Below are 13,707 nucleotides of genomic sequence, written 5' to 3'. Positions count from 1 at the left end.
TTTTCAAGGTCACCAATGAACGTAGTATAACATTACAAACTGAATGTGGCCAAAGAGCATTATTCCATTAGATCCAAACTCATACAGCCAAGCTTCACTCTTTTACCTACAACAATGAAACAATGGGACTATCTGAATCAACAATACGTTTGTATAAGACTTACAACCACATATCCTCTACTATATGCTTCTATGCTTCGTTAAGCCACTTTTAAATAAAAGAAAGAAGAGTTCTGTCATTTGAGCACATCTTTACATAATTGTGCTTTCACTCTAGCCTTAAATAAAAAGCCAGGAGGATTCTGGGAGCCTCCCTCAGATTGGGACTCCAATCCAGTGGAATTAATTAATGTCTACACCCTTGGGGATGTCTTTATTAATTACAGCAGCACTTAATTTGTGTAGAGGAACACATGCGGGCGGCAGCGTCGGGGGGGCTTTGTGTGCGTGTTCTGGCACTAAATTACAAGTCACGCTACAAACTAAGATCTATACACATGCTTGTTCATTCATTTGAACAAAAACATGCCTCATTTTATCTTTGCTTTACTCGTATTATCCCTTTTTGCACAATATGTTATTACTTACTGCTTGATATTTAAAAGCTGTTCTTCTGAAATCAAAATAAAGGTTAAAAAAGGATGCAAGTATGTTAATTTGAGAATTTAAAGTTTGATTCAGCAAGAGCTGCCTCTGAACTACTTCATCCATATTTCATGATTAACAGACAGTTGAAAGCATCTATAACAGGAAAGGAGGACGTTCCAGTTATTCATATTATATAACAATATCCAAAACAGACTCAAGTATGCCACGCTCTTTTACTATTGGCCCGTGTTGGGTGTTTATATTATTAAATATTGCTCAGTATTACTGCTCTGTATGACTAAAGTCCTTCATTAAATACGTTTTTTACTACAGCACACACCAACCTGTTTGATCCGGCCTCTAAAATGGTGACTGGTAACAATGACTCAAGTCTTATGGACACATTTAAAAGAAGAAATCAAAACCTCCCAGCACAAACTTGCTGACACAATCATCTTTGAAAAGAAAAATAAATGTGAGATAAAAAGTTATTTTTTTGACTTTGTAAATGAAATGAATTGGCTTGGGCAGAGCTAGAACGTGTAGTACAGCTGACATTGTTATAGTATGTTGGACAATGAATCCAGAAGAGTGAACTTTTAGAGTCAACCGTTTCTGAGCCGTCTAATTTTGGAAAGAAAAAACGATGGGGAAGCAATGTCCAAACGATCTTGAAAATTCTCGACTTATTAGAACTGGTTGTCTTCCCTCCTGCTATGAAACTCTCATCCATATTTATCAGTTGCGTAACAGGGAGTGCGTCTTTCAGAGAATCAAAGAAAACATCTCGAGCCTTTTAAAGGAGGAGTGAGTGCAAGTCTCTGATGACCAGCAAGTTTAACCACCAATATAACCATGAAACAAGAAAACATTACATACCAAGAACATCATACAAACCTTTAATCCACACCAGCAATGGTTACGACACAAATATCAGCAATGATTCGGAGGCTTCACATCACCAGCACGTGCAACACTTAAACGGGCTTTACGCTGCTGACCCAGGGATCGACAGTGACAAACTGTCAGTGCTCCCACTGGACTCACAATCACAGCCTAATGAAAGTACAGAGAACTCCAAATAAAATACTCTTTTGTCCTCAGCTTGCACTTCATCAATCACGCTTTTAATTGAATCCTAATGGGATTAAACATGTACTGTCACGCCTGCACTTTCTTTGATTCTGTGAACTCTGAGGCTCATTATCTATGCATGAAAATGAAATGAGCAGGAGGAAAAAGGCATTTAGGAGTGATTTAATGTTTAATGTTGAACTCTAGCTAAAAGAATTTGTAAGCTACAGGAGTGGAGGAAAAATAAATTCATTTTGGTTAAAACCCTGTGTTTATAATCCGATACTGTGAGTTACCAAGTTATATCAAAACAACATCGAGCTCGCACCACACCACAGTACAAAGAGGCATAGCCAGCCTTCACAAACATCTCCGACATGACAAACAACGAACAAACACCCGCAGCGGAGAGTGTAAAGTGCCTTTGCTTGCAAATGCCTGCCCACTTTTTATTTTTAGTTTATGTCGAGAGGAGCACTGATGTACCTGCTAATGAGAAGGTAGGGAGGGAGAATGAAACGCCAGATGCACTACGATGCACACTCGGCACTTAATGAAGGCCAGAGGATATGAGGACGAAGGCAGGGAAAATGGAAAAACAGGGAGGAAAGCTCAACATACCCATAAGCCACACCGGCAATCGTGCATTTCTTGAACTGCATCACGTTGCAGGTGAGAGTTCCTGTCTTGTCTGAGAAAATGTACTTCACCTGAAAGGAAAGAGAAACAGAACACTTTAAAAGAAATCTCTTTCAAATAAGAAAGAAACAATATATAAATATATAAATATACCTGGCCTAATTCTTCATTCAGATTGGAGGTGCGGGCCATGGCAGGTGTGTTTGTGGGCTCATATAGCATATCAGTGTCCTGAAAACAAGCATGGAAGAACTTAAAATGTAACGTTACTGAACAAACAACATGTTTGCTTAACAATCTTCACATCAATTTAGAAAATATGAACAAAGTCTCCCAAAAACTGGTGCTTTACTTCAAGCCTGACAGCCAATTTTCCCCGGAGAAAATACTGAACCAGTGGGAACCCAACAGAAGTGTCCTAAATGTTACTAAAATTTACTCGCTAGGGTTTCATTTAAACTTAAAAGTTGCTCAAAATAACTTTTCCAAAATAAAGACATTCAGTGAAGTTGACCTACTTACTACAGACACTGATGATGCTAAACCAAACGGTTAACATCGACTTTTAGATGTGTTTTCCCTTTGCAGTGCTATGTGCAGATGTAAATATAGTAATGGTGTTTAAAATTATTTTGATGACCCCATGTTACCACCTTCAGCTTCTTGTCAAGCTGAAACAGTCACATCACCTCATATAGCAGACATAGAGGAAAAGACTTCAACAGTTGTCTTCCTAACAAATCGATGCACAGCAACATCAACATTCATCTGGAGTCATGTGCTGACCTGACAGACTTCAGTCCAACCTTCATTCTCTTTTAGCTCTTTTTGGTTTCTACCAGCTATAAAGGAAAAGTCTGGCACGTACTCGCCGGCTGCTATGTTAATCTTTTATTTGATGCTTCTTGTAGTTTTTCCAGAAAGAATGCTGATGAGAGTCACAAAGCGACATCAACACTGCTAAGAGTTGCTGTGAAGAAAACTCCTCATGATTTGTCAGCGTTCATCGCTCCAATATTCCCTTTTACAAAAGACGCAGCAATCTGATCCAAGTTTAAGTAGTGAAAGTTGAATGGCAGGTAACTGCCTATGCAGAAACACTGTCTGGAAAACAGCACATCTATCTGGACTTGAACTCACCCAGTTGATAAAAAAGGCTTGGGTGAACTTGATGACCTCCAGCGTGACCAGAAGACTGATGGGGATGAGGTTGTTGAACAGGATGATGAAGGTGAGGAAGTTAAGGCCAAAGTTAGCTGCCCCACCATCTACAAGGGGAAGAGTTTTAGACAAAAAAAAAGAAGTAATACACAGAAGACTCATCAGTGTTGGTTCATAATTATCTGTTAGTTAAATCAATATGCCCAAAGCTACTTCCAGCCAATGATCAACATTATCCCAATCTGGAGAATGTTTTGGGTTAATATCGTCCATTAGCTGGAATTAACTATTTCTTCCACCCAACCTCATCCTCTTACAACTCAACCGATTAGCAATCCAATTTAATGTCCCAAAGATTGAAAGTAGCGAACAGGGACTGAAATATCTCAAATGTCATTAGTGTCGCAGCAGCAGCAGCCTTGGCATCCAGCATGATCCAGGCAATGATTCCACAAAGCACTATGCAAAATGATGCCGGTTCCCCCGAGAGCCCCGAACAATTGGCAATGATCAACATGTAATCCCATTGACACCAAATATGAAAACAGGAGGGATGTGATTTACCTTTCCTCAGCTTGCAGGAGGTGCAAATGTTACCTTCCTAAACCCAAGCCTTGATCTTAGCATTGCGGTTGAGAGGGGCGAGCCCTTCCCCATGAAAGAACGATTCCAAAACAAAACAAAAAAACTGAATGGCACAAAGAGTGGCAGTGGCAGAATGGAAGCTATTGCTACAAACACACATGTAGGTGGGAAAATGTTTTCAGAAGTGGGGGGGGGACAAACAGATGCTCTCAAGACAAAGGAGGGAGATTCAGTCCATAGCACATTCTCAACCAAGAAGGAGTGGAAAAGAGTGGGTGGATTATGCCAGCACAATAGTTTGGGTGTTAATGACCATCACCTCACTTCAGTAGTCGTCTTATTATGTCACGCAGAAATGCTGCTATCAAACAACAGAGTGACACTGGATCGGACCAGCAGAGCAGCATTAAAACCTTAGCAAACAGGACATGCATAGGTCACAAACCAATCTGATGTCACTTGTATGTGAAAGTAATATGTTCTAACCAGCTGAAGTGAAGAAACTGGCACAAAGTTCACTGTAAACTGTTTGGTCGCATCATTTTAATTACGTTGTTTTAAATGGCGTGTCTATGCAAGAGCGAGAAAGCCTTTCCCCCTCATCATGCTGCAAGCAGAGACAAAGTCAGTTAGCATTGCAACATTTGGAAGAACAGTCAGCATGACTACCTCCAGAAAGAGTGTAAGAATCAGTAACCATACATTCTGGATCTGAAAACTTGTATTAGTTTGTCACAACAAAATCTTTTTTTAAACAACATGCACAACCACAGCTTTCTGTTTGTGATGTGTGTCGGGATCTTTGCATTTACTCTTGTAATGCTGTTGAGTGGGTGAAGATACAATAATTTAAGACAACAAGGCAGCGTGGTGAAATTGCATGTTTACGACGTGGCAGTTTCCCCACCTCTCTCTTTTACCACAGGTTGGATAATATGCACTGGACAGAGCCTCAACAACTCCTTATGGAAATCAAATCAGTCTCAAGATGGATGCTTGCCTTATAATTTACACTCCCCTCGACACTTTGATATGGAATCTTTTAAGGGTGGGTTTTAATGCCACTGAGGACAAAACCCTGAGAAAACCAATGAAAGCCAATGGAACACCTCATCAAAAGGGTCAGTGTAAGTCATAATGTAAGCTGGAACTGACCAGGGCACAACCTCTCCTACACAGGCCTATCAGGGTACAGAGTAATGGCCAGAGGGTCACGATAATCACTTTGCAGACCAGGTTCAGAGCTTCATCGCAGCAGCTGCCGCGTTAAGGAACTGAGCAGCACAAATTCTGAACTGCAATAACGTCTGTAATGTCAACATTAAAATTGAGCCATCTTCTATTATGGTTTGAGAACAGAAGTAAAAACTGAGCAGCTTCACTTCTATCCCTCCCCACTCTATCTATTCTTTGAAAAATCCACACAAGGAAAGATGGCTGCAGAAGCATTTAGAAAATGTCAGTTCTCGTCCCTTGGGCTGCACCACATGTTGTGTTCAGGCAATAAACACGTATAAGCCTCCTGCCACGAGAAGCTTCCCGAACACAACCTCATCTCCCTCGCAGTCAAAGTAAATGCTGCTCTTTATTTCTGGTGAAAAATGAGGTGGGAACAAATGATAGTCTGAAGCTTGGGAGCTGCAAAGCGTTTAACGTGACACAAAAAATGAAGGAAAAGTGAGACACTGTTTTTAATCAGGCACTGAAAAAAAGACAAAGGAAAAAAAACTAGACGAAGGTATAAGAGAGCTGGAGGGGAAAACCTATCGTTGGATCCCTGGTATGTGCTTGTCCATGGCATGGGCCCGTACAAAGTAGGGCAACCATATAGGGGGCGAGGGTAGGGGGCTTCATTTGCTTAGCAAAGGCAGAGCTTCAGTAAGGGATTAGTAAGGGAGGGTCATTCACGGATGGCCAAGGCTTTTAAATGGTTGTTACCTGGAGCTGTTAAAAAAACGACAACAAAGAAAACAACAAAATCAAACAGAACATTAGAAAGGAACAAAAAAGTACAGCAGCGCAGTGATATTCAACCATTTTTTCCCAATCACACTCATTCACGACACATTTATGCACGTCACGACTTTTCTCATTAACAGGGAATTCTCTTATTCCCACATTGCCACATATTTCACTTGTAAAGCGAAACACAGTTTTAAACTGAGGCAACACAAAAACGCCACGACACATACCAGCATTTAGGAACTTAAAATGACAAAGAAATAAGCTGATATGACCAAGTGAGACAAAATATGTGGAATTAGATGTGCAGCGTAGGCTGTCGGGACTCTTACAGTTGAGATCCATGTACCAAGCATCGTTGCCATACTGGCCCTTCCAAATGGTTTGGCCAATGGAGCAGACCAGAGAGATGGCCAGCAGGCATCCAAACAGCACAAGGATCTGAAAGTTGGTGATACGCTCCACGTTGGACAGCTTCAGAGGAGGCCGCGTGGAATTCTGGGTAAAAAAAGAGATGTGGTAAAAAAACAAGAAGTAGAACAAACAATAGTGTTTCTCTGTTGTTGATGACAATATGAAACCCAAAAAACATGATCTGAGTCACAATGACAAACCACTTATGAGCATGTGATACCTGAGTACTAACGCTTGAGAAGCACCAGTAGAAGCAGCCTGGCATACAGCTTGTACAGCAGATATTAATTAATCAGTTTAACAGCTTTGGCCCTGTAACATGTATAAATACGTCACTTCTGCTCACAACAGTGATTGTTTTACTATTTCTACACAAATAATCCACAAATGTGCTTCACCTGCATGAGCTTTGTGTCATGTCCTGTGTAGACTACCACGCCGTGGATCCATTGTGTGTTCCTCAGCTGGGCTCCTCTCAGTAAGATCTGGTCTGGACCCAGTGGCACCGTGCTGTATTGAGAAGCACGGCTGACATTTTGCTGTTTAAATATCTCACCCCATCTCACCCTCAGTCAATAATTGTTGCTTTTACATACAACTAGTGAATTCATATTACCCTTTCAGACCATGCAAACAATAAGCGTAATCAATAACTGAAATGTACAGTGCTGTGCACAAGCATTTTCCACTTTCTTGTTTTTTTTCTGCATACTTGTCACATTCACATGTTTCAGATCATCAAACACATTTTAGCATAAGACAAAGAATGAAATCATCATTTGAAAATGACATGGCTTATCTTTGTTTCAAAACAATTCCCATCAATAGGAAAACCCTTGATTTCCACTAATAATATTCATGTAAAAAGAGCTGTATTGGAACAGACTCCCAGAATGAAGATATGTTATCCTAGATATCCTAAAAGCATCCATCTAGCATGCAATGCATTTTCTGTACAATGGAAACAGATGCATAATTAAATATCACTGCAACAACGTCTTTCATTTATTCAGCAGAAAGATCAAAGATGCCCTGAAACCTCATAATTATTCTGGCTCTGTTCCTAGCTAATGGACTATTAAGTTAGTGAGAGGAGCAGCGAGCCAGTCACAGAGCTCTGCATCTGAGCCCACCTGTGTCCATCCAAGCGGATGTTCCCAACAAACTCATACAGATGTCGGTTTGGGCTTTCGCACTCCATCCGCCCGGACAGACGCATCAGGCTGTCAATTTCTTTTATGTCTGCAGTCACCTGGAGTCCCTGTTGGTGTAGTTACAGCAGCATTAAAACACACTGCATACAATGAGAACTTAAGAAAGACTAATAAGGAGATAGTCACCTGTCTGATTTTGAGGTTTGTTTCTCCATCCAGGTTAGATGTTTCAATGTAGCACATACCCTGTGGTTCACTGTTGTGGGGGGAGAGGGTTTAGACATTTGTGGTACGAGAATATAAGAGTGAAACTCTAAATTCAACCATATATTACACTATATTTAACCTGCTCTTGTTTTATATGATTACAACTATATATTAAAATCAATATGCAAAATAGTACTGATTATTTAGTAACTATTAGACAATAAAGTAAGTATGAGATAGAAAATGCTATCACAGAATAGCAGCAGAAGATTAAAGCACTGCAAACAAAGATGCTATAGAGCACAGGTGTCAAACTCTGGCCCGCGGGCCAAATTTGGCCCGCAGCCTAATTACATTTGGCCCGCGAAGCCATACCAAATGACTATTAGAGCTGGCCTACTGGTATTATACAGCTAATATATATATTGTTTAGTATTAAGCTTTGCTTGTTCCATATTCAGTTTTTCAGCAAAACGTCTTTGAGTCCATAAGAAAAGATTCATTCTCATATCTGGAGGAATAAATATGTTTCAGTAAATATTAAGGTTAGCCCGCGACTTGGTTCCAGTTTTGAATTTTGGCCCACTGTGTGTTTGAGTTTGACACCCCTGCTGTAGAGGCAACTCGGGAACTTTATCAATGTTTTAGTGAAGTTAGCCATTTAGTTGTACAGTAACACCCTTAGGAGAGACAACATCTTTGTTTGGTGCTGCCACTAAGCTTAACTGTCTTTCAAGAAAAGTGAAAGTACATTGCAAAGGGACAAGAGTAAAAAGAGAGAAAACACATCAGAGTGGGGCGATCTGAGCGAGCAAGCATACCCAGCACAACGAACAAAGCAGACATACAGACTCTGACAGACTCTGGGCACAGGGACAGCGTTGGAGCATGCCAGTTGTTAAGGTGAGCTGGGTCGCCAGTTAGCTACTGTCTTAAATTACCAATGTATTTACACTTAAGACAGTGACGCTTTACTCAACTGGTCAGCTGTTTTAGCCATCAAATAAGTTTTGTTTCATGGAAATGAGCAAAAGTCTATTGCAATGGTCAGGAAGTGACTTCTACAGTAAGACTCTGTGCAAACTACCGCTTCGGTACGGAACATGCAAAGTTGACAAAACTATGAATCCGAGATGATTTCATCTTGGATGCGACTGCATGCAACCTGCAACATTAAAACAAACTGCTGCATTCACGGTGCCTTACAAGCCGTGCAAGGATAACATATTCAAGACCCAAAGAAAGAATCTACAAAAAGGAAAACATGATGCTTTATGTCCAGATGCTTCATTCACTCTGAGCACTGTTAGAAGTTTCAGCCAAACATTTAAACGTGTCACATAACTGTAACATAAATTGTAACACAATAACTGCCAATGCCATGGCTGCTAAACTTCAAAGCGTGGTGCTCTTTGACTGAGGTGCTTAAATATCTGGTTGTTGCCAGCATGATTGCAGGCCTCGTCCTTCCATGAGTTTGAAAAATAAAATCTATCACTGTTTCAGGAGGATCTCTCATTCCGGTCCGTACACACAGCCCCTATCTCTCCCACTGCTGTTTTGTTTTGTTTCCTGACCTGGATGACAGAATGACGAGGTCAGCCGGGAGGTGATCCCCATTTGCCGCTCTGATTACTTCCCCAACGGCCACCTGATATTACCAACCACGCACCAGCAGGGGGCGAGAGAGAGAAAGTGTGGCAGTTGTTCACACAGGAGGGGAGGGGAGGATAAGAGAGGATGAGGATCGAAAAGTAGAAATGGAAAGGAAAAAAATAAATAAAGAGACAAACAGCAAACACATAAGGGGAGAGAGACAACGGTTTCAGTTTTTGGTAGATGAGAAGAGCACAACCATCAGTCCTGTGTGGTCAGAGGTTCTGTTCCCCTTTTCGGCAAACCATTTAGAAACAGCAAAACAGCTGGCAGCACTTGGATGCTGTCCCACCAGAGGACATGTTTTAACACAAATGAGACTTCCTTATCTTTTTAAGAAGAACTTCGGAACAATATTCAATAGATTTTAACACTCAGAAGTTCTATTCACAGCAGGTCCAAATGGTTTTTGAAAAGGTGAAGGAGGTGGGTAGCCTCATGATTGATCAAATCTAATCAAAAGTCACATTACCATTACCCCACCTAAGCAAATGATGGTTATCCTGCCAGACTGCAGAGCATTTGATCATATTTAGCATCTTTTACATACCTTCAAAAGCATTTTGACAATGTGGATTCAGTAAATGATCTAACCATCACTTCCTTAGGCAGAGCGGAGATAGAGCAAGAAGAAGAAAGAGAGAGAAGTTCCCCACAGTCTGGCAGGCTCGTATACCTGGATGATAAAATGACAGCATCCGCAGGAACGAAATCACTGCCATTTACTTTAATAATATCGCCCACTTCAACCTGTGAAAAGAAACTGATTATGCTGTGGGACGCCAATAAAACAGCGTAAAAGAAAACACGAGCTCAACATTAGGTGCAAAAACTTCACAGCTTGAAAGAGTAGACTGTAAGCACATTAAAGCCCTAGAATAAAACACAGTGGAGAAACAGCTGGAGTCCTCATTCCATTAGAGCCAAACAGGAGCACCAAAACATTCACCGGAAAACAAAGCAACAATTTTACATTTCAAATACTACTGAGACCTGCACACTTTACAGCAAGTGACTCTGTGATGCAAAAAACAGATTGTGTGTGTCTAAGCCAGATCCTCAGTGGCTCCATGGTGTAGTGGTCAGCACTACACCATGGAGCTCCAGTTTGACACAAACTCGGCCTCAGGAGGTCACAAGCTAGTGTTTTCCTAGTTATAGCCCCGGGCTTGCATGAAACGCAGATCATGCTTGCATGTTTGATTTGGCACAGTTAGGTGACCCTTTAGGGAAATAAGGGCTGGAAGCTATCTAGCTCAGAAATTCTTAGCAATAAAAAGATTAATATATGCTTACAGCTTCACAACTATTCAAGAACTAAGAACTGATCTGAGAAGGAAGCTGTGTTTTCATAGTTATCAGGAAATGCTGCATTTGAAAAAGCAGCATGGGAAGTTTGGTGAAGAAGACAGCACATGGATCCATTTCCTTTACATGTAGAGTGATCATAAACCTGCAGTGTGGACCTGTCTAGCTAGCTAATCACACTACTTTAATTTGAAGGCTGGCCTTGTATTCAGGTGTCAGGGTAACAAGCTTACATTACAGTGAAACACGCTTAAAGACTTTTAGCAGTTAACTAAGATTCCACCCAGCAATCAAAAAAATCTTTTAATATCTTTTATGGTTAAAATTTTAGGACATTTGAAGAAACAATATTACATAAAATGAGTAACATACAAAAAAAACCTAAAACCCACGAAGATCCACATCATTATAAATTATGACTTTGTTGGCAAACAAACAGCAAAGACAAGTTGATCATTTTGACCTCATTCAAGTTGCCCTGAAAGATTGGGCGCCAAAAAAGAAGTTTGGCACAGAAGCAGCTTTTACAATATGCATGATGAAGACGCTAAAAGCATTCATTATTCAAGACATAGCTTTTTAGAGAATCTTTGGTGTGGGTAAAGCAAAGGGACAGTTACATACCAACGGGTAGCACTGAGATTTCCTCCCTGCTGATAATTTATTGCATGAATCACATGTTGTATTAGATACGGTGACACTGCATACATCCAAAAACTCCCATAACACAAACTACAGTGGTGTGAAAACGTGTTTGCCCCCTTCCTGATTTCCTCGTGTTTTGCATATTATTTGGATTTTTTCCCCTTAATAATAAAAACCTTCATTTAGGAACTTTGTGTTTACTTGGATTATCTTTGTCTAATATTTAAATCTGTTTCAGGATCTGAAACATTTAAGTGTGACAAACATACACACATACAAAAAAAGGAAATCAGGAAGAGCCACCACTGCATATGTCTCACATTATTCCAGCGGTGACTGTTTGTATGCATCTGTATGAGATGTAGTTCAGTCGTCTCTGCAACAATAACAGTTGCACTTACCCACTCATCCATCTGTGGATGTGTCAAATTAATGTTAACACATTTCTTTTCTAATGTTGTTCACTTATGAATCTGCGATTTGGGACAGCAACATGTTTACACAGACCATTCACATCCTGTTGTTATTTCAGTTCTCAACAACAAATTAAAAAATGCATTACGTCTCATATCACAGACAGCAGCAAGGAGAGATTTGGCTAATGTTGCACCGCTACATGCTGATTGGAGCTTTTAATGGAGGAAGCAGCATCCCCATTTATTAAACTGTCTGGTGTGTTTTCTCCACACCGTCTGCCGAACGGCCCCAGCCACATTAATAGAAAAGTTTCATTATGAAGGATTCTCACCGTCCTCCAGCATTGCCTTCTAATGGCCGCCCACATGGAAATGCTGGATTAATTAGTTTAGGCGGGATAGTTTTGGGGGGTGAGCTTTCTGTAAATGGCGACAGCATAATAGCTTGTGAAAAGTTGCTGGATGGATGACGGGCTCGATGCTCCGGTTGAATGAAATTTGACTGGTTAGAATCTTACAATAATGATCTATCTATATATGCCTGTATTCACCTCCTCCTTAACGGGTGGATCTAAAAGAAAACTTTGCACGAACATCATCATGCATACAGAGATTATTAACATGTGTTTTTGTTTTTAAAAATCCAGCACACTGTGCTAATCTCAGTATCCCTCTGCAAATGCATGAATGCCGTGTTTTCCGTTCCTTCACATCCACCGACAGAATGTTGTTCGAGTCGCAGCTAAAAACAGAATGAAGAATTTGAAATGACACTGGAGCATTGTGACTAATAACGGCACACTGTGGAAACATACCTTCTCCCAGTGCACGATCTCCCAGGCACCATTCCTCAGTACTGTGATGAGTAAGGAGAGAGATGTGGTAAGTCTTATTAGGTCTCACTGAGACATACTTGCTTCCTGGCAACATGAATCCGTTTATACGACACTAAATAAAGGGTCAAGTTGTCTACAAGAGGAAAAGAGTTTTGAATACCTTGACATTCCTTTTTGTTGACAACACTGTCAGCATTGTGACGTTTCTGTAAGGAAAAAAGAACAACACACATGCTCTGATACATACTATTTAAAAATAATGATCTGAAAGAAGTCAGAGAACAACACTTGGGGAAAATCATGTCTTAGTAAACTACACGTATGCAAAAACAAACCCTAATTAACAAATTTCCCACGTGTGGGACTAATAAAGGTTATCTTAATCATACAGTCGTGGATTACAAGTGAACGCCCTAAAATTTGCTGACAGAAATGTACTGAAGAAGCTGACACTGTCCATATCACAGTAAGAGAGAAGGAGACTGCTATTTACAGTTCCTGCAGAGACACTAGAACTACAGTACAAACCCTTGTGTCACGCAGTGTTTTACCCAAAGTGGCCTAAAGTATAATTGCTGCACTAATAACAAATGCACACAGCTGGCAGGTGGATATCTGACTCTAAAACGAATAACTATACATTTTGTGCTGCTGATATGCAACAACCAGCTATTTCTCGAATCTTTTAAAGTAATGATCCTAAAAATTCAGAGATCAGCTGATGTGAAACAAACAAACAAACCCATCAGCTGCTTCACATTCACGTAGCTTCTCCCTTCGTTCGAAACAAACCATACTGCCTGTGACCACATCAAAGTTCAACTCATCAGCATTACTTCCCTTCTTGTTGGCTGAACAGTCCTGCAACATGCTGTGACTTTAACAGCTGATTCCAACAGACAGCTTGTCAGCTAGCATCACAGTGAGTAATAATGCGTTTCTGCATCAATCTCATATAAATGATCACAGTGTTTTAAAACGCAGCTCTAAAAGCAGCCTGTGTCTTACTTAATTAACAAGGAAAACGTGTTTACAAGACGAGGTCTTTTCTCATTTAAGCTA

The 13,707-nt window shown here is 40.5% G+C and overlaps 1 protein-coding gene across 8 annotated transcripts in view; it reads right to left on the bottom strand.

Moving 5' to 3' along the window:
• The window catches only part of atp8a1 (ATPase phospholipid transporting 8A1), a 106,733-nt gene that overhangs the window by 61,164 nt on the left and 31,862 nt on the right, over positions 1 to 13,707 (bottom strand). For 4 of the 8 annotated variants that reach the window (XM_005722842.1, XM_005722846.1, XM_005722847.1 and 1 more), the window contains exons 5-15: positions 12,806 to 12,851; positions 12,625 to 12,665; positions 9,362 to 9,435; positions 7,764 to 7,833; positions 7,557 to 7,684; positions 6,822 to 6,933; positions 6,342 to 6,507; positions 5,986 to 5,991; positions 3,442 to 3,569; positions 2,455 to 2,532; positions 2,284 to 2,372 (exon numbers count right to left, since the gene is read on the bottom strand). In XM_005722842.1, the coding sequence (XP_005722899.1) occupies positions 2,284 to 2,372; positions 2,455 to 2,532; positions 3,442 to 3,569; positions 5,986 to 5,991; positions 6,342 to 6,507; positions 6,822 to 6,933; positions 7,557 to 7,684; positions 7,764 to 7,833; positions 9,362 to 9,435; positions 12,625 to 12,665; positions 12,806 to 12,851 (938 nt within the window). Of the gene's footprint in view, positions 1 to 2,283; positions 2,373 to 2,454; positions 2,533 to 3,441; positions 3,570 to 5,985; positions 5,992 to 6,341; positions 6,508 to 6,821; positions 6,934 to 7,556; positions 7,685 to 7,763; positions 7,834 to 9,361; positions 9,436 to 10,116; positions 10,191 to 12,624; positions 12,666 to 12,805; positions 12,852 to 13,707 lie in introns of all 8 variants that reach the window. The other 4 variants (XM_005722845.1, XM_005722848.1, XM_005722843.1 and 1 more) reach the window with 3 other exon arrangements.

This window comes from Pundamilia nyererei, unplaced genomic scaffold, assembly GCF_000239375.1.
Source record: "Pundamilia nyererei isolate P.nyererei 1_Seehausen unplaced genomic scaffold, PunNye1.0 scaffold00008, whole genome shotgun sequence".
Classification (NCBI taxonomy): Eukaryota; Metazoa; Chordata; class Actinopteri; order Cichliformes; family Cichlidae; genus Pundamilia; species Pundamilia nyererei.
Note: the sequence above shows the minus strand (reverse complement) of the source record. Positions and strands in the feature narration are given on the sequence as shown.